This window comes from Tasmannia lanceolata, unplaced genomic scaffold (assembly GCF_043159265.1).
Source record: "Tasmannia lanceolata isolate RefF3 unplaced genomic scaffold, GAP_Taslan_0.1 ptg000003l, whole genome shotgun sequence".
NCBI classification, from domain to species: domain Eukaryota; kingdom Viridiplantae; phylum Streptophyta; class Magnoliopsida; order Canellales; family Winteraceae; genus Tasmannia; species Tasmannia lanceolata.
Window position 1 is genome coordinate 47,813,245 of NW_027518680.1, and position 20,044 is coordinate 47,833,288.

The 20,044-nt window shown below is 41.4% G+C and overlaps 2 protein-coding genes across 3 annotated transcripts in view; both read right to left on the reverse strand.

The window, feature by feature from the left end:
- LOC143855290 (cell division protein FtsZ homolog 1, chloroplastic-like) overlaps window positions 1–8,975 on the reverse strand; it is a 32,130-nt gene extending 23,155 nt beyond the window's left edge. The window contains exon 1 of one of the 2 annotated variants that reach the window (XM_077365496.1): window positions 8,338–8,975. In XM_077365496.1, the coding sequence (XP_077221611.1) occupies window positions 8,338–8,577 (240 nt within the window). In that variant the 5' untranslated portion in view covers window positions 8,578–8,975. The remainder of the gene's footprint in view (window positions 1–8,337) is intronic. The other variant, XM_077365495.1, reaches the window with a different exon arrangement.
- Window positions 8,976–11,466: 2,491 nt separating this feature from the next.
- LOC143862649 (putative long-chain-alcohol O-fatty-acyltransferase 5) lies at window positions 11,467–12,706 on the reverse strand. The gene has a single exon (XM_077373720.1). It carries the CDS (start codon window positions 12,638–12,640, stop codon window positions 11,552–11,554), a length of 1,089 nt encoding a protein of 362 aa, XP_077229835.1. The 5' UTR covers window positions 12,641–12,706; the 3' UTR covers window positions 11,467–11,551.
- Between the last annotated feature and the right edge of the window lie 7,338 nt (window positions 12,707–20,044).

Genomic DNA, 20,044 nt, shown 5'->3' on the forward strand with positions numbered 1-20,044 from the left:
AGTTTGAATTTCGATTGGCCCTCTCCGTCTTCTCTTGAGACGAACCTGACGCCACAGAAATGACGCCTCCTTGTGTTGGTTGGGGATCGGATGAAGCCCGATCAAACAAGAGATTTTAGGCGCGGCGGAAAGGCCTAAATCTTATACAAACAATAACTTTTCCGATTCATGGTAATAAGAATAAAATACGGAGAACAGAGAAAACATCACCAGATTGGTTATTCGAACTGATAACCTCTTCTTGATCTACTCCTCACTTCGCTTCGCTCTTTCTCAAAGAACGCCACCCCGGAAGTAGAATAAGTGGCTTCCTTTTGATTGCCACAGGAAAGAGGATTGAAGAACTATTCTTCTTGTTCAAGTTCTAAACTAGAAGGGGGCTGTGGAGATCAAAGAAGTCACAAAGAAAGTTGAGGGGTTTTAGAAACTTGAAGAGGGGAAGAAGGCCTGGATGTTTTTGCTCTCTACAAGCCATTAGTCGTGAAAAACGAATTTGATAGTGTATATAATGCCAAAAACGTCCAAATATCCCTTTCCAATTCCCGCACTGTTTTCTTTTTATAATTAATTCCATTATTATCAACTAAAGAGTTTTAAGAAACTTTCTCTCTTTCCTTTTTATCACTTTATTTCAAATCAACCAATCATATTAGGCAATTAACAAACCAATAGGAAATCAATATCCTTTTCTTTTTTTTTTGAAAATTACCAATAGGAAATCAATATCCTATTTTTTTTTTTGAATGGTACAAATCAATATCCTATTTATCCCTCACTAATTAATTAATTAGATATTATAAAATGTATATGCACAAAAACACATACACCATATCTACGATGTAAATCATTCATGTATCTCATACAATGGATCTCATCCATCCATGCAATCTAAAAATTCGGGACCTTGATCCTCCAAGGATCATCAAGGGTCAAGCGAGTTGTGAGTGGGATCATCGTAGGGATCCAACAGTCAATCCTGCAGAACCCAAGATGGGCCACACTACGACCTCGCTCTGTAGCCAACATTACGATCACATTGGGCAAGTGGCCCCCACCAGAACATAACCCTGAAGATGACCATGAGATCATCTAATACCCCTAATCACATCTTATGTGTACGTCCTTCCTCCAAGTCCTCACTTACTGGGTTGGGCCCCATGGGGATGGGCATTTACTACCCCTTTACCTGCCCTATGGTCTACCTTTCAATTCACATGCCTGGGCCCACAAATGCATTTGCAAATTTCCATTTTCAAAACATAAACATTTTGATAAACCATTTATCAAAACCGCCTGGCCAGGTATTTTAGAAGGCCCCTGTTGTGACTGAGACTGTAAATGACTTTCCTCACGAAGGGGTGGAGGATTCCTTTTTGGGCATCCCTATTGATCAGTATTACCCGTAAGTGATCCCTAATGAGAAACACTCTGAAATAGACCAAAACCATAAGGCAGGCCCACAGGCCAATATGACCTCTCAGGTCTAAGGACATATAAAGGGTCCTGGTCAGGGTAGAACAGTCTTATCCCTATTTCTTATCCGCAGGATATTCTAGTATGATCCCGTTTAGTGCGTGAACCATTCACCGCACCCATTCTGCCTGCTTAGCATCCACTACCCTAGTGGCTGAGATAAGCCACCGCAATTCGTGTATGGAGGCAGATCAATGATGGTCGTGTATAGGAAGGAATGTCCAGTCTCAACCTCAACCAGAAACCTTTAAGGTCTACAAAGAACTGGAATATCATATATCCCCGCCCCTTAGGATATGTGAATCCATGGGCATGATGTTCCTACCTTGTCGCCTAGGGACAAACAGGTGTCAAAAGCAAGCTTATCACACATATTCAATTATATTACCCAATAAGATGTCATGAAATAAATCTTTCATTAATAAATTGGTTTCAATACAACAAATGTACCTCCTTTTAGGGCATATACTAACACCTTGTTCGGTCTTGAATGTATTGGGCATATACTGTAACACATTGATTAGTCACGAATGTGAACGACAGAAACATCAGAACTTCCTGGTTTAGCCGAAACTCCCCAAAGCTTAACTAGTTTCTGGTTTAGCTGAAACTTCACTAGTTTCTGGTTTAGCCGACCTTCACAAGTTTCTAGTTTTGGAAAAAAATCTTAAATTCCTGGTTTGCTGACACTGCTTGAGCAGAACTAGAACCTCACGCTTTTGTTCTCACATCAAAAGCTTGTTGATTGATCTCGTATAATTGGTTACATGCTTAGATTGTTTGCCCCTAAGAATTCGAGGAAAAACTCGCATTTGCGGACATTTGTTCAGAATTACAGTAAGTAAATCCTAGTGTTCATTCTTGTATTTCGACAGAATTAAACCAGTTCCCGAGCCATTCACACCACTCCAAATTTTTTTGAAACAAAAAAAAAGGACTAGTAGCCTGCTTCATAATATACATATTATTACTAGGAATGGGGCACAAACAATTCCCCACATCTCGCCGAAAAACAGTATAAAGATAAAAGATAAAAACTTTTCATGATTTTTTTTATCATACATAATTGCACTCCTTCACCCTAAGCTTTCGTATGTCAAAATGCCAAAAAAGAACTTTCAATAGAAAACTCATCTTAGTTTCCTATAATCTGAACCAAAACAAAAGAGGAACAAATCAAAAAGAGTAAATTAGGTTCCAATGAAAACCCAAAGCAGTTCATCTGAAAAATTGTACATCGGAATTTCAAGAAATAAGCGAAATAAAAAAAAAAAAAAAACGAAACTGGATCTGGTCAAATGTATTAATTAAGGTTAGACGAAAACCTGAAATTAGAAAAATAAATAAATAAGATGTGTTTAAAATTTAAAACATTAGAAGAAAACCTGAAAATTAGAAAATAATAAAATGTATTTGAACTTTAAAACATTAAATTATTAAAACCCATAAACATTCTTGTTAGAATGTGTATTGCATAGCCTAAGGGCATAGTGGTCTTTGTATGTTCTCTTTATATATAAATACTAGAGTAAGGGGGAGCATACCCTAACTTCTTCCTTTTCTCTCTAAACTCTTCTCCTCTCAACATGGTATCAGAGCCCTAGGGGTTTTTGTGCCCTAGGGACCATTGGAGGAGCTCTCCTTCTCCTTCTTCTCTCCTCCCTCCCTCCATCACGCTCCTCCTTTTTCTCCTTCTTCTATCCCACCCTTCCCACACGCCCCTGCGCCTGCTCCTCCTCCTCCCTCGCTCTCTGTCTCTCTTCCACCCCAATCTCTTCCTCTTTCTTCCCATTTTCACCCTTCCCTTCATTTCCCTCATTAAAACCCTCATTTTTCCCTACTAATCACATTTCCTATCCCTCATGAAACCTTAAATCCCTAACCCTCCCACCCTAAGTTCTAACCCTCTTTCTCTCTATGGTCTAAATTTCTTCCGCCCCTCTTTTCTTCTTCGCTCCGCGACTCCGACGTTTCATCTTCTCCATTTATGCCCTAGAGGCCCTATTATGTCTTCTTTTTTTCTCCTCTCCTTCGTCGGAGTCGCGCCACATTCTCTCACCACACATAGTGGTCTCTTTATGCCCTCGAGGCCTTCTCATTTCTCTTGTCCCTTACTTTGACGTCGTGTGTGGTCTATTTTGACTTCATTCCTTCTATGGATCCTCCTATTGTAGACAATCCCTCTCTCGGGCAAACCTCTTCTTCTTCTACCCCTATTTCCCATTCATCGGGTGATGCCTCCTTCCTCCCGATGACCACGGTCAAGCTTGATGGTTCCAATTACATGAATTGGAAAGTGGCGGTGGAAGTTTATCTCATTGCCAAAAGGAAGGTCTACACCATACGTCGTGACCCTCCTGCGGTTTTGGATCCCACTTATGAGCAGTGGGAAACGGATGATGCTCATATCCGTAGTTTACTCTGGCAGAGTATGATCCCACAGATTTCAGGGACTATGATGCAGCTTCCGACTGCAAAGAGGATTTGGGATCATACTGCGGTTATGTTTTCAGGCGTTGGTAACCTCTCCCGTATTAGTGCCACATATTCTGCGTGGATGCATCTTCGGCGTGGTGACACCCCTCTTTCTACATATTATGGTCAGTTCGTCTCTCACTGTCAGCAGCTTGACATTTTTCTGCCCTTGACGACAGACTTAGCCGTCGCCGCTCGGCAGCGGGATCAGCTTCGCGTTGTTCAGTTTCTCGAGACCTTGGGCCCCGAGTTTATGTTTTTTCGCCAGCAGATTTATGGTTCTGGCACTATGCCTTCCCTCGAGGAGGTCTATCAGCGGGCACAACAGTGTCTAGGTGGAGCCTCTCTTACTCCTGCTGTTTTTGATGGTCATGCTACCGCGGCATATGCAGTAGGAGATCGTCCTGCCCGTGGTGGTGGGATGTTTGGCCGAGGCCGTGGCCGTGACTCTAGTCGTGGCGGACGTACCATGGATACGGATTTATCTAGTGGCAGGGGATATGGTGGCCGACCTCGTCCATATTGTACACATTGCCGGCGCGAGGGCCACCGTGATGAGACCTGTTATGTGCTACATCCTGAGCGTCGTCCCCCGCCGCCATCTCAGTTTGGGCGATCAGCGCACCTTTCTACTCTGGACGACTCTGATCCTCGAGCATCTTCCTCCGGCTTCAGCCCAGCTGTACCGTCTTTCACTCAGGCCGACTATGATGAGCTCCAGCGCCTACGCTTGGCCGCCCATCCTCCCAGTGCTGGCTTTGCACGGCCAGGTAGCACTCCTGCCTCTCTTCTCAGTAGCTCGAGCTCTTGGATCATTGATTCGGGAGCCTCGAACCATGTGACAGGTAGTCTATCATCACTCAGGTCTTTTCACCGTCTTTCCTCTCAGTCTATGACCCTCGCTGATGGCCGTACTACTCCCATTTCTGGTACAGGGAGTACCTCTCCCTACCCTGGTCTTACTCTCTCCTCTGTGCTTTGTGTTCCCCAGTCTCCCTTTAACTTACTTTCAGTCAGTCAGCTCACTAAATATCTTAACTGCTATGTCTCATTTTATCCATCTTATTGCTTATTACAGGATCTTGCGACTGGGAGGACGATTGGTAAAGGACGTGAGGTAGCTGGGTTGTATCGTCTGGATGAAGGTCCCCCCCGTACCATTTTACACAGTTCTGTCGACGCCTACCAGTGGCACTGCCGCCTTGGTCATCCATGCATTGAGCGCTTACGGCGCACCTCTATAGTTTCTGTTCCTATTCAGTCTTTTCAGTGCGAGGCCTGTGAACTTGGAAAACACCACCGTGTGTCTTTTCCCTCTAGGCTTGTTAGTCGGGCCTCGCACCCTTTTGCTTTAGTGCACTCTGATGTATGGGGTCCCCTGAGAACTCCTTCTATTTTTGGATATAGATATTTTGTTGTTTTCATTGATGACTATTCTCGCATGACTTGGCTGTATTTGCTTCACGATCGTTCTGAGGTTTTCTCTGCTTTTCGTACTTTTCATTCTGAGGTTACAAATCAGTTTGATTGTACCCTCAAATGCTTGCGCACAGATAATGCTAGAGAATATTTCTCCACTACCTATGGGTTCCAGGATTTTCTTTCCAGTCGGGGTATTCTCCACCAGTCTTCCTGTGCTCACACCTCTCAGCAGAATGGTGTGGCTGAAAGGAAGATGCGCTCTTTACTTGATGGGGCTCGCTCTCTTCTTATTCAGATGCGAGTTCCCAAGAGCTATTGGGGTGATGCTGTTCTTACTGCATGCCACCTTGCCAACCGGCTTCCATCTTCGGTTCTTGGTGGCTCTTCCCCCTTTGATGTGTTATACCCTGGTCATGACCCCTTTCCTATCACCCCTAGGGTCTTTGGGTGTGTGTGTTTTGTTCACCACCTTGGTCCTGGCTTTGATAAGCTGGACCCTCGGGCTGAACGATGCATCTTTCTTGGGTACTCTCGTACCCAGAAAGGTTATCACTGTTACAGTCCTCGCCTGCGTCGGTCCTTTGTGTCTGCTGATGTCACATTTTTCGAGTCTGAGTCATACTTTGTATCTTCTCATGAGACTCCTTCCACAGGTCCTGACTCGGACCTTCCTCTTCCCCTCCCCACCCTTCAGGCTCCTCTCCTCTCCCCTCCTGTATTAGTTCCTGAGACTATTCCTGTTTGTGATCCCTCCTCTTCACTACAGGCTCCTGAGGCTACTGAGGCTCCTCCTCCCGCTCCTCCGTAGACATATCCTCGTCAGCCGAGATCTACAGCTCATCCTCGTCGACCGAGATCTACAGCTCATCCTCCTCCGCCTGCGCCATCGTCCTTGCAGCCGGAGATCACACCCCCCACATCTCAGGTACCCATCTCTCCTACTCCTACTTCAGATTCTCCCATTGCTTCTCGTACTCGTTCTCACAGTACTGCTCACCCGATTTCCTCTGTTATTTCATATGATTCTCTCACCCCGATGTTTCGGAGTTTTGTTTCCTCTTTGTCCTCTGTTTCTTTGCCACAGTCTTTACCAGCTGCACTTGATCATTTGGGATGGCGTGCGGCCATGGATCTTGAGATGGAGGCCCTCCAGGCCAATAAGACATGGGAGTTAGTTCCTCTTCCTCCTGGGGCTCGACCAGTTGGTTGTCGCTGGGTTTATGCCGTCAAACACTTACCTGACGGTACTATTGAGCGCCTTAAGGCGCGGTTGGTGGCAAAAGGCTATACTCAGACCTTTGGTGTTGATTATTTAGAGACTTTTTCGCCGGTCGCTAAGATTCCGTCTGTTCGTGTTCTTCTATCTCTTGCAGTTACACATGACTGGCCTCTGCATCAGTTAGATGTCAAAAATGCCTTTTTACATGGTGAGCTTACTGAGGAGGTGTATATGGAGCAACCTCCTGGGTATGTTGCTCAGGGGGCGATGTCCTCCTCAGTATGTCGGTTGCGGAAGTCTATATACGGTCTCAAGCAGTCTCCTAGAGCCTGGTTTGGACGATTTAGTGATGCTATCATGCACTATGGCATGAAGCAATGTGCAGTTGATCACTCCGTCTTCAGTTCTCATTCCACTACTGGTTGTGTGCTATTGATAGTATATGTCGATGACATCATCATTACAGGCAGTGATTCAGAGGGGATACGCAGGTTGAAAACCTTCTTGCAGAACGAGTTTTCAACCAAAGATTTGGGTCGTCTCAGATACTTTCTAGGCATTGAGGTTGCATATTCTACTAGAGGTCTCTCCCTCTCACAGAGGAAATATGTACTAGATCTTCTTGAGGAGACAGGTCACCTTGGAGTGAAACCTGCGTCTGTTCCCATGGAACCCAAATGGGAAACTTCTTCCAGAAGGAGGAGATTTATTAGATGACCCTGGCAGATATAGGAGGCTGGTGGGTAAGCTCATATACCTTACAGTCACTCGTCCAGATATATCATTTGCTGTTGGCTCAGTCAGTCAACATATGAGCTCACCCCGTACTTCTCACTGGGCAGCAGTGATTCAGATTCTTCGCTACTTGAAAGAAGCACCAGGGAAAGGACTCATATTCAAGAAGCTTGGTCATACCCGAGTAGAAGGCTTCTGTGATGCAGACTGGGTAGGATCTCCAGCAGATAGGAGATCTACCACTGGATATTGCACCTTTGTTGGTGGCAATCTAGTGTCGTAGAAAAGTAAGAAGCAGGACATAGTCTCCAAGTCGAGTGCCGAATCAGAGTATCGTGCTATGTCTCATACCAGCGGGGAGCTTATTTGGTTACGTTTTCTCCTTTCAGAGATTGGTTTCTCTTCATCTGCTCCAGCTCAGCTGTATTGTGACAATCAAGCTGCAATTCATATAGCTACCAATCCAGTCTTTCATGAGAGAACCAAGCATATAGAGGTTGATTGCCACTTCATTCGCCAAAGGATACAAAGAGGCGAGATTCATGTTTCTTTCACGAGATCTGCTGATCAGTTAGCAGATGTGTTTACAAAGCCCTTAAGCTATACAAAATTGAGTGACATATGTAACAAGCTTGGAATGTACAATATATACATTCAAGCTTGAGGGGGAGTGTTAGAAGGTGTATTGCATAGCCTAAGGGCATAGTGGTCTTTGTATGTTCTCTTTATATATAAATACTAGAGTAAGGGGGAGCATACCCTAACTTCTTCCTTTTCTCTCTAAACTCTTCTCCTCTCAACAATTCTAAAGAAAAATAAAAACCCATCTCAACTTCAAAAAAATCTGAACCGAGAAAAAACACGAAAATATCAAGATGTACTAAATGGGTTTCAATAGAAACCTAAATAAATTGTCTATAACCCTAAGAAAAAAATAAAAGACCGAAACATCAGCAGGTATACATTCAATTTCAACAAAAATTTGAATAGAAGAAGAAGAAAAGAAGACCAACCTGTAGTCCGCTTCCAATCATCCGATTAACTGCATTATTTCCACCCCCTCCAACTCCAACGACCTTTATCCTCGCCGACTCCATTGGAGTAAAATATGAAGAACAACAGAACCCACATTTGTTTCGGCTCCTTGAACTTACCCTGGGAAACTTGGAAGTCAAATGGACGCCGAATCGATCTCTAGAGAATGAAGGAGAATACAACAGTTGATTAGGGTTTGTAAGTTGAAGGGAAGCCATATCTGGAACTGGTTTTTCAAGGCCAGATAACAGTACAAAAGAAGGGGAAGAAAGATAAAAGATAGAAAAAACAAGTTCTGAAAGAAAATGAATGGGAGAAAATGGGGGTGAAATGAGTAGATAGAGGGTCTTAGAAAAGGGAATTGGTGATGGGTCTCAGAGGGTGCAGCATTTGGAAAACTGGGAGTAAGAAAGAAAATGCCCTTTTAATTTGAAGAAGGGTGTAGCATTTTTGAAGGGCAGAGGCCAACAGAGTGAAGAAGGGAAGGGTTTAGGGAGAGATTTGATTGGGAGAACGGGGAAGGGGAGATTGAGAAGATAAAGTGGAAAGTGGGTTTGGTTGGGTTTAGGGTTTTAGGGCATGAGAGAGTGAAGAAAGTGAGACGAGGGACTCTGGCACACGAAATGCTAGTCAGGATGGTTCATTCGGTGGGCCACCACAGATAAAATAGTACTCAAAATGACATGGATCGAATGATCTTAACCATCCAATCATGCTCTGCAAATAGCAACATGTAGCAAGTTAACAACCAATAGGAAAATTACAAAAAATCCCTGTGTGGACTTGCAGTTGGGATAGCTTGTTTGTCCCTATGTAGGACTGCATTTCATAAGGCCTTGTGAGTCCAAGACTGATTATTGGACTTACAAACGAGGTTTTAAATTTCGGTTTCAGTTTCAGAGCGTTACGGTCCTCACTAAAACCGAAAATTTGAAATTTCGTTCGAAATCCGACGAAAAAAACAAAAAAAAAAGCAATATTGTATCCAGCCTGAAATTTTGGTAATTTGGCCCCAAATTTCAGGGAAATATTAAATAATGGCTAAAATATAGTTTTTAACATGATCTTCCTAAAATTTCAGTTGAAATAAAGTAATGTTTCAAGTTTACCCAATTTTGATTTCGGTATTGGCCGAAACTTGGAATTTCAGGGTCCAAAATTTAAAACCTTGCTCACAAATGCAAATTTGAGTCTAGTAATAAGTTTTAGCCTAGCAGTTCGTTCTCAAAATCTAAAACAAATACGGCCTAAATTAGGTTCCTTGAACTTAATTACATGAGAAAACAGCCACAAAGTGTTATATGCTTATATGGGTCCCACTTGGTTAGAATAAATTATAGTTTAGATTTTCGTTGTTGCTAGGATTATCTTTATTTGAATATTTCGAAGGAGTCTTAATTGCTTAGGAGTCTATATTGGATAGAGGCTTGTCCTACTGTTATGGTATTTAACGATTTATGTAACGGATATTTAATGTAATAAAAGAAGAAGAAAATAGCAAGCAAGAAAATTATTCCAAAAAGTTGTATTTTCATGGCACAAAGGAGGAGGACCCTTCTCTCGAAGCGGGTCAAGAGGCCGATCTTCCCTCTAAGAATATCAATCCATTGTGAACTGGATTAGGTTCGTAACAAGTGGTATTGGAGCCGTCAATCCGGTGCCATGGGTGGTGAGATTTGGGATTCCATGCGTGGTGATTTTTGCAATATTTTTCAGAAGTTATTGAAGAACAATGACGATTTCCGTAAGGCATGAACAAAATTAGCATGCTAATAAAAAAAATGCGAGAAGAATAAAAGCTAAATCTAAAAAATGCGCAAATTGATGCCGGCGAAGATGATTTAGTTGAACATCATTCCAAGGCTCATCCTGAGTTTGTTTACTCATTCGTTCATCCATCGCTTCGAAGAACCGTTATGAAAAATCGTATTTCCTTTAAAGTTTGATCACAAGAGATTTCAAAATTGGAGTTCAAAAGATCGTGCTCGTTCTTTTTGAAGATGGAAGTCCAACGTTACTTGTGTTGTTCAACAAAATCATGTCCAGCACGAATTGGGATCCCGGTGGAATAAATTATTTTCACCAATAATTCAGCATTGGGGAGAAGGTTGATTTCAAGGGGGAGGATGTTAAGTGTTTATATGAGTCCCACTTGGCTAGAATAAATTAGTTTAGATTTTAGTTGTTGGTAGGATTGTCTTTATTTCAGTCTTTCGAAGGAGTCTTAATTGCTTAGGAGTCTATATTGGATAGAGGCTTGTCCTACTTTTATGGTATTGAACGACTTATATAATGGCTATTTAATGCAATCAAGGAAAAAGAAAATGGCAAGTAAGAAATTTATTCGAGAAATTAAGTTTTGTTTTGGTGGCAATTACTTTTTAAAAGTAAAGCCTTTTGGACATTATGAGATTCTCAAGGACTAATAAGCAAATATTCTTGATGCTAGGGACTAATAAGCAAAAATCCCATTTAAATAAGACCTACTAGGACACTCTCATGAACGGTCTGATTTGAAATGTATTGCGATCGTGGCACAAGTAGGATTTCAATAACATTCCGAATCAGATCGGATTTTTAAAGAGATTTAAATGGATCACGACTAAGACACAAGTTGATCCAATCAAATGGATCTGTTGACACTCCTAGATGATGGTCTTCTTTTTAAAATAATTCTTAAGGCTCCGTTTCTTTCGACGTAGACATGGACATAAAATTTGTTTTATGCTCAATTTGTTTCATGTGACATAAAACAAATTTTACGTCGGAAGAAACGGAGCCTATAGGTATTTCGTCAGTTTTTACCCGTTATTATCATAAAGAAGAAGAAGAAAAAAAAAAGAAACTCATACTGTTCTCGTGATCAAAACAAACTAAAATTTTTGAAGGGGAATTGCTAGTCCATCGCAAAAGGCATTTGTTGTCTTCGTTCATGAGGTGGCTGGTCTGACATGAGACAGACCTAGCGTCTATCACAAAAGGTATTTGTTGTCTTCGTTCACGAGGTGGCTGGTCTGACATGAGACTTGCCTTTTGCGATGGACGCTAGCAATTCCATTTTCGAAGTCTTCCAAAAATAAAGAAAGACAAAAAAAAAAACGATGAAGTGAGAGAACAAGCACTCGTATCAACTCAACTTCGAAATAACGGTGGGCGCGTTACCCACGCGACCCAGTGGGCACAATAACCCGGTTACATCCCTAGCAATGACCCAAGCCATGACACTATATACCGACAATTCTCCTCAACAAACAACAAAAAGACACTACACTCCTCAACCACTACATCGTCCGCACCGATCCGTACAATCTGGGGAAAAAACAGCCAAAAGCCAGTCACCGCCACAAACCCAATCGTAAGCACCCTAGACACAAAAACCGGGAACCGACACGTGCCGGTCTTCAACCTCCTCTTAACCGCGATCTCTACGGCAGTACAGAACCCATGGAGAACAAAGAACCACGTGACCTCCCACGTGGGCTCCGCCTTTGTTAGGTAATAAAACATGACCTCGTGCATGATACCAGAGACAGCAAAGGTGGCCCCCACTCCAGCAAGCTGGGCTCCACTTTTCCCGAGCGTGGGTAGAGATATACGGCGTATTGGGTCGTATATGGTGGGGCGTAGAATACTCGTGACCATAAGATTCCACCTCTTCCCCCAAAAGTCTTGTAAAGAGGTAGAGAGATAGGGCTCGTTGAATTGTGGTTCGAGCTCGAGGCCCACCATGGCTCGAGCCATGGCTGCACCCCCTGCTAGAACAAGTTCTAATGATATGTATAGATGGATGCAATAGAGGACCAAAAGGAATTTTGAGTGGTAATGCTGCTTGTATGTGTAGAGGTGGATTATTAGGGCTAGAACTAGGCATTTGAGAGCAATATCAAATTTCTTGAGAAAGGTGGATTTTATAGGTTTTTGGGGAGATGGGTTTTCTTTGGTATCTTTATTTGGAGATGGGTCTTGTTTGGATTTGATGGGAAGAGAGGCTATGGAGATGAAATTTAGGAAAGTGGTTTGGTGGGATGAGAGAGGGCCTTTGTTGAAGGAGAAGAGGAGGAGTTTGAAGTTTGCTAGCCAAATAAGAAAGAAAGATGAGATTCCTCTGAGATGGATTGAGGAGAATGACCATGGGAGAATGGAGAAGAGGTAAAAGATGGGGAGGAGAGAGAGAAGCCTTGTTTTGCCTGCAGGGATTTTGGTGACTAAGAAATAGCAATAACCCAATGATGCAATGACTGAAAACCATACCTTGATTAGGCTCTTGATTTCCTCCTCCATTTCCTCTCTCTTTTTCCTCTCCCCTGCGTTCTTGTTGGTCTATTATCCTTCTTTCTTTCATATTTTAGGTAGGGGAAATGTTATCATCAAAACCATGTTTTGATATCTGCACTATCTCATCTTGTCTTTTATTATTTCAAGAGCTGTCAAAAGTCATTCCAGTTCCCAAAAAGCTTTAAAAGCCAATTAAAACAGAAAGGACAAGCTAGGTTGTTGCAATTATTAAAACATGGTCGTGCTGATATTATGTCCCTTTAGGTCGTATAAGGCTTGTGGAGCCCACATGCATTAATGGAGGCTGAGGTAATTGCTTAATTTAGCGTCCATTCTCAGGATAGTTTACTTTCTTAGTATACTTTATGTTTTGTTTTGAAAAGGACTTTCTTAGTATACTTTGTGTGGAAATAGGACAGGAATCCTATTATTAAAGCAAGGGTTGCACATTATTTATAAGGAAAAATACACTCGACCCCATGTGGTTTTGACACATTCAACTTAACTCCTAATATTTAAAAAGTTACAAGTAGACCGCTTGTGATTTCAATTTGTATAAGGTAGGCCCCCCTCAGTCGACGGTTCGTCCACAAATTGAAGGGTTAGGATGATCCGATGGGGCTGATATTTTGGGCACACTCTATCTATGTCAGGGCCCATTAAATGAACGCTTTGGATCATCCAAACAATGTGGACCCATACCCGAATCCAAACACTACCAAAAACATAGTGGGCCCACATTGTTTAGACGATCCAAAACATTCATTTGATGGGCCATGACATAGATAGGGTGTGCCTAAAAATCAGCTCCATTGGATCATCCTAACTCTTCAATCTGTCGACGAATCGTCAACTAAGGGGGTCTACCTTACACAAATTGAAACCACAGGGGTCTACTTGTAACTTTTTAAACATTAGGGGTTAAGTTGAATGTGTCAGAAACCACACGGGGTCTAAGTGTATTTTTCCCTTATTGATATCTTTCTTTCTATTTTGAGAGACAAGTCCGCTATCTTTTCCTTCGAAAGAGAGCAGCTGCGTCGCGCAGAGATGGGCGTGCTATTAGTTTTTCTCTTTGAAGGAATATGCTAAGGAGTTTCTCATAAAGGCATTTGGCACCTCACTTTTGCATGAGAGAACAGCCACACAGGCTCACTTTTCAGAAGATTTTGTCTTATTTCATTTAATTCAACTTAGGTGGCTGTTCTGATGTGCAAAAGTCAGACTTAAATCCCCACTTTGAATATAATTATTAGCTGTCCCTAGCTGGATCCGGATGGGATCATCCTAATCCGATAAATCTTTGGATCTTATTAAGTTCTGTTTTGGGGTTCAAATCCATTCGGATTGGATTATAAAATGAATATTTACATATGTGTGGCAAAAAAAATATGAAAATGGATTTATAATTATGGATTGATTAAGGATGTTGGCACTACCATGTTTTAATAATTGCACAGACTCAACTTTCGTTTTCTTTTTTATTAGTTTTTTTGAGTTCTTCGGAATTGTAATAACATTTGACAGCTGTTTAAAACCGAGAAGACTATGCAATTATTAAAACATTGTAGTGCCAACATCGCTAGTCTTTAGGATTTGGTAGTCAATAAATTATATGAATAAGACAAAATTTGTAATGAGGTTGGTAGGCAATAAATTATATGAATAAGACAAAATATGTAATGAGGTATATTGCGTTCAAAATTGGTGATCTCCTGATGTGGCTTTGAAAGAGCTGATGTGGAGGCAAGGTACCTATGCTGTGTTGTTCTCTGCAGAAAGTAACAGACAGTCAGACAACCAACCCGGAATGGTTTCTCCGGGAAGGCCCTTCGATGCTTAAGTCAGTGACTACAACAAATGATGTAATGCTGATGTAAAGACTATTGTTGAGAAAATCCGCTGGGCAAAACAATCCAATTGTGCACAAATTAAACGGAAAAGTAAAATAAACACAAGCAAGCCACAAGATGAACACCAAGAATTTATGTGGTTCGGCCAAGCCTACTCTACGGGCAAGAAACAAGATCTTTCACTATGAGAAAAACAAAATATAAGGATTACAATAGATTAATCTCAAACCCAAAAACCCGTAACCCTTTCCTTGCTTCTCAACCCAAGACAGTACAAGAGATTACTCGAGAAAAATCCCAAGAGGAACCCGAGAAAAGACCCAAGAAGAACACCCGAGGAAGAAACCCATTTTTCTTCTCCTCTCTCTCTCTCTCCTTCTCTCTTTCTCACCTTCTCACTCCACGGCCAAGTACTAGTTGCAACCCTTTTGTGTTTTTGCTGCACTCCTCTTCTCTTTAAAAGAAGAATTTATACTTAGGTTTTTCAATACCTAAAAAACCTAAGTTTCTAACTTGCCTCTTGCCTTCCCACCCAAGCCACCTACGATGGGTGGGAAATAAGGCAACTTTTCAACAATCTCCACCTTAGTTTATTTCCAAGCCACCTGAAGATTTTTCCATTGATGTCGCCACCGGTCCGCTTTCGCTGCAAACCACCATTGGCCTTTCAAAGTACCAGCTACACACCCTCGAATCACCTTGGTTCTGACTCCTTCCGATACGATCAACACGGCCAATGCACATGTGTAGCTACCAACTCGTTGACTCACTCAGTCAACCTTGGAGAGGGATCTCGATCCATCCTCCCCAATGCAGGTATTGTCACATTCTCACCATTGTCTGCAACCTGGAAACCTGTCTCTACATCAACTGCAAAGAGACCCTACGCGTGGAAGCGCTACCACTCTGTTTCCAACTAACCATCGAGATCTTAGGAACACTAGTCACCGTGTCCCCAACCAGACGATATAACCCGCCACACTTCTCGCCTTTCATCACAACCATACAGCCGCGTGTGATTTTCATGGCTCCACCTGCAGCTGAAATCCTGCAACCCCTGGAGTCCAACCAGCCAAGAGACACTAGATTCTTCCGTAGCTTTGGGACATAAGCCACACCACCCAAAGTACGAACCACTCCATTAAACATTTTGATCTTCACCGTTCCAACACCCGTGACGTCACAAGTAGCCCCCGTCACCCAAAGACACTATACCCGCCCTTGTCTCCTGAAACATATCAAAATATTTCCTCCTAGAGCATACATGAAGAACACCCTGAATCTAAAATCCACTCATCATGAGGAGAAGTGTGATTACCCGTGGAGATTGTGAGAACGTCTCCAAACACTTTGCTCTGTGCACCCGCCACCACAGCATTCGTAGCACTATTGTCCACCTTGTCAGCTCGCTTTGGACAATCCCGCTTGATGTGACCATATTCCTTGCAACGGTAACATTGCACGCCCTTTCCGCCGACCCTGGATCTTGACCTACCTTTTCCCGATCCCCTGTAAGATGACCTTCCTCTTTGATTCCCGCAATGAACAACCAACCCATGCTCTTCACTTACACCAAGAACATGTTTCTTTGGCATCTCATTCGATAAAAGTGACGCTGTGACTTCCTCTAGCTTTATTGTATCCTTACCACACAACAAAGTCGTCACTAGGCCTAAAATGGTAATTTTACAGGCCCAAAAAATTAAATTTGGAAGTAGCTTTGAAACACCCAACGGCTATTTTCTGTACGGCGTACGTAGACGTCTACCAATTTCCAGGTTGTAAAAATTGCTTCCTGAATTTTCGTAGATCCTGCGTAGAGCTCTACGCTTCCATCTACGGATTTTCAGGTTACGTATTCTTCTCCGTTTTTCTTTCACTTTTAATATGATTCAAAATGGGATTTTAGGGGATGATTAACATCAAAATTAGCATATTTTGAAGATGTTTAGACCCCTTTAAAAATACTTTTACTTGATGGATTTAAGTGGGTTTTAAGGTGAAATTTAAGGCCATTTATGTGGACCCCGATCCGAGGAACGGTGAGGGAACGAGTCCCTACATCCTCTGGATCATCTACGTGAAGGAGAGCTCTACCAAGGAACTCTCAAAATGGATGCCACCCTCATAGCATAACACGAGTGACGATATGAAAAGAAAGAGATATGTCCTGATCAGGAGCCAAGGCTCGAAACCGAGATGTACCTAAAAATAACTCAGAGTCGTCATCCATGGATACGCCATGGAACCAAAACAAATGCTCTGTCTGCAACGGATAACCAGAGATACAAAAGGTCCGTGCCTGATTACGAATGGAGAAGGTCCGAAGAGCACCCCCAATTAGTTCGAGTGCAAGCACTTGGTCTCTTGTGCCATTTATTATTAACTCCAAAGAATTTTGGGTAAAATCATGTGAAATGAGAACAAAATATCCCCGACTGAACGTCTACCTAATCATGCATGACTCAGGGATGAAATAATAAGCACACATAAAGTAAGATAAAAGATGTGTCACCTAATGACAACTAGGTTGTGAGTGACATGCCTAACTGGTGTCTAAGTTCTGGTGGACATACACATGCAAGCTACAGCTAAAGGTATAGGATGTACAGGAAATGAAATCTAAAATTAACAGTTAATCATGAATAGTAAATGAAATAAGGAATAAACAAAATGCCAGGCAAATAACAGAATAATGAAATAAAAACCTACGGCGTGCACATAACGCCTATTTACAATGGAGCGAATACATAGCGCCTAATATAAAATCCTAACACATCTCATCTAGAAAGCAGTAAATGACAGATAGCAATTGCAATAATAAAAACCTATGGCGTGCACATAGCGCCTATCTACAATTGGGCGAATACATAGCGCATAATATAAAATCCTAACACATCTAATCTAGAAAGCAGTAAATGACAGATAGCAATTGTAGTAAAAGCAGTAAAGCGCTATAGTTAAGAAGGTAAACCTGTGCAATGAGCAAACATCAGTAGATGATAGTAAAGGATAATAATCAGTAACCTAATAAAGATAGAGAATTACAGCTAAGCATGTGAGAACTACAGCTAAGCAGGTAAGAGCTACAACTAAGCAAGTAGGTAAGCAAGGAAATGAACACACACTATCATGATCTTATGCGAAAATCATCATCAATATGCAAACACAAGCCCTAAAGTACTATCAACTAAACCTAAGACTCTAATGCTTCAGCCCGAGTCTTTAGATGATCTGATATTCATCCAAAGAAGCCTACGTATCCCCGCCTCCATGAGAATCAAGGCAACGTAGTTCTTCGCACCTATTCTAAACTACGATGTCGAAGACATCTAGACATCTATCCTAGACTCGACTTAAAGACCGGACTAGTTATTAAAGCTTCTTATGCGATTATTTAAATTCCAATGAATTGTGGATTTTAGGACACCCTATATGCCCTAACTAAATGCAGGTTAGCCTCGAGCTAATGCAGGTGGTTCCTACAACCTATGTGTAACTAGGCTGTGCGTCCTAAGGAAAACAATGGGATCACTAGCGTATCCAAGACCTAGTCATCAGTCGGCGATGTGAATCGCCGACTGACGGGACGGATGCGCTCCTAACTAGGACAAACTCCTAACTCTAACACAAACACACAACAAACAGACAACAAATCAAAGACAAAACCCTAACTCTAAAACTCCCTATCTAAGACAAAGTCCTAACTCTAGAGGAAGATTTTTTCAAAAACAATGTTTTGGAAGATTTTTGATATTTTTAAAAGGGTTAAATGATTTATTTACAAAGTTTGGCTGGATATGGATCCCAAGCTGCACTACGTACCTTGTGGAAGAGGATCAAGCCAACGTAGTTCGAAACGAACTCTCCTAATATGCTCCTAAAACTTTAACACTTTATATTTTTTAAGATTTTCAAATGTTTTTGATTTTAAGATATTTCAATGTTTTTGATATTTTTAAAGTTTTTGAATGTTTTTTTTTAGTTTCAAATTTCTAATGTTTTTTGGATTTTAAAGCTTTTCTAATGTTTCGGACCTTTAAATGTCTTCACTCTTAAAGGGAACACGCAAGTACAACCACAAACTAGGGCAAAACCCTAAAGCTAAAGGGGGAAATCCCGAACAAGCAACTAGTGTCTCAAAGAGACAAACCACAACAAGAAAGTTAGTGTCCCAAGAACAGAGAAAACAATCTAAGATCCCAAGCAGGGAAGGCTCTATATGACTGAGTTAGTCTCTAATAGAAAAACTCCTAACTAATAATACTAGGGAGGGAGTACAAATGAGTCAGAGACTCTATAATAACACTACCAAGTCAAAGACTCGCTCTAAAAGAGGAGGCCACTCTAACATGAGGTTAGGTAAGCCTCCTAAATGGGAAATTCTCTAAATCAGACAAAGTGTGTCCCCTAAAATGAGACTCATGAAATTTGGAAAGGTCTGGACATGATTTGGAAGTGATCCTAGAAGTTTAGATGTCTAGGTTGACATATAGCACAGGCTCCACTCATTTAGCATAAAAAATAAATTGAAAGCACTCTACACAACATGCAATTTTCGCAAATAAGGCTCTAAAATATAAAGCAAATCATGAAAATTGATCAATACATGATTTGTGACTTGCTAGCATGCTCATCATATCCCAATTCAAACATTAGAATCAATACAGGCTCAAAAGAATCTAAAAATAAAAAGATGAAATTTCCACCCGACATGTAATTTTTCAAAAAAACTGGTCAAACATGCCAAACAATTCATGAAAATGATTTAATATATGATTTAAAACTTGCTAGCAAGCTCAAAACATCCCAAACAATAATTAAAATTGAATAGAGCTCATTTTGTCCATGATTTTTAAGAAATGGCACAGTTATGACATATAATGTGAAAAATGCAACTTTGTACTGACTTTTGGACCCCTCAAATATCAAACCCATCAAAAACTCTACTAATCAAAATTGTAGATCTCAGCATGAATGACATTCTCTCAATTGACCATTTCGTTTGGATCTGGCCAGAAGTGGCCGGAAAATATCATATTCCGATCCATGACCATTAAAAGACATATTAATGTTTTTACTGAATGTTCGTGCTCAGTTTTGACACTCAAAACATCACTTCTGGAAAACTTCGCTCAAAGACAAAGTAATAGAAAATCTTGTGAAGACATTTTTGTCTTTTACGGCTTCGGACGAAACAGACTTGAAATAGCCTAAAAATGACCAACAAGCTGCTGTTGCAGAAATGACAGTTTTTTTTTCAGGAAAACTGAAGCTTGTAAGTATTTTTTTGACATATTAAAAGGCCTTTATGGAAAAATTTGCTCAAGAAGACAGTTTTAGGAAATATTATAACGAAAACTTTTCCAGTTGACAGTTTCGAACAATTCCAAGCAGAAGCAGCCCAAAAGTTACTCAACACGATAATTTCTAAAAAACTTGGAACAAAAACATCATTATGGACTGAAAACTTTAAACGGCATAACTCCCTTGTCTTTTGACCAAATTTGGGGTGCCATACGTCGAACTGACCAGCTCGACGAGATCTACAAAATTG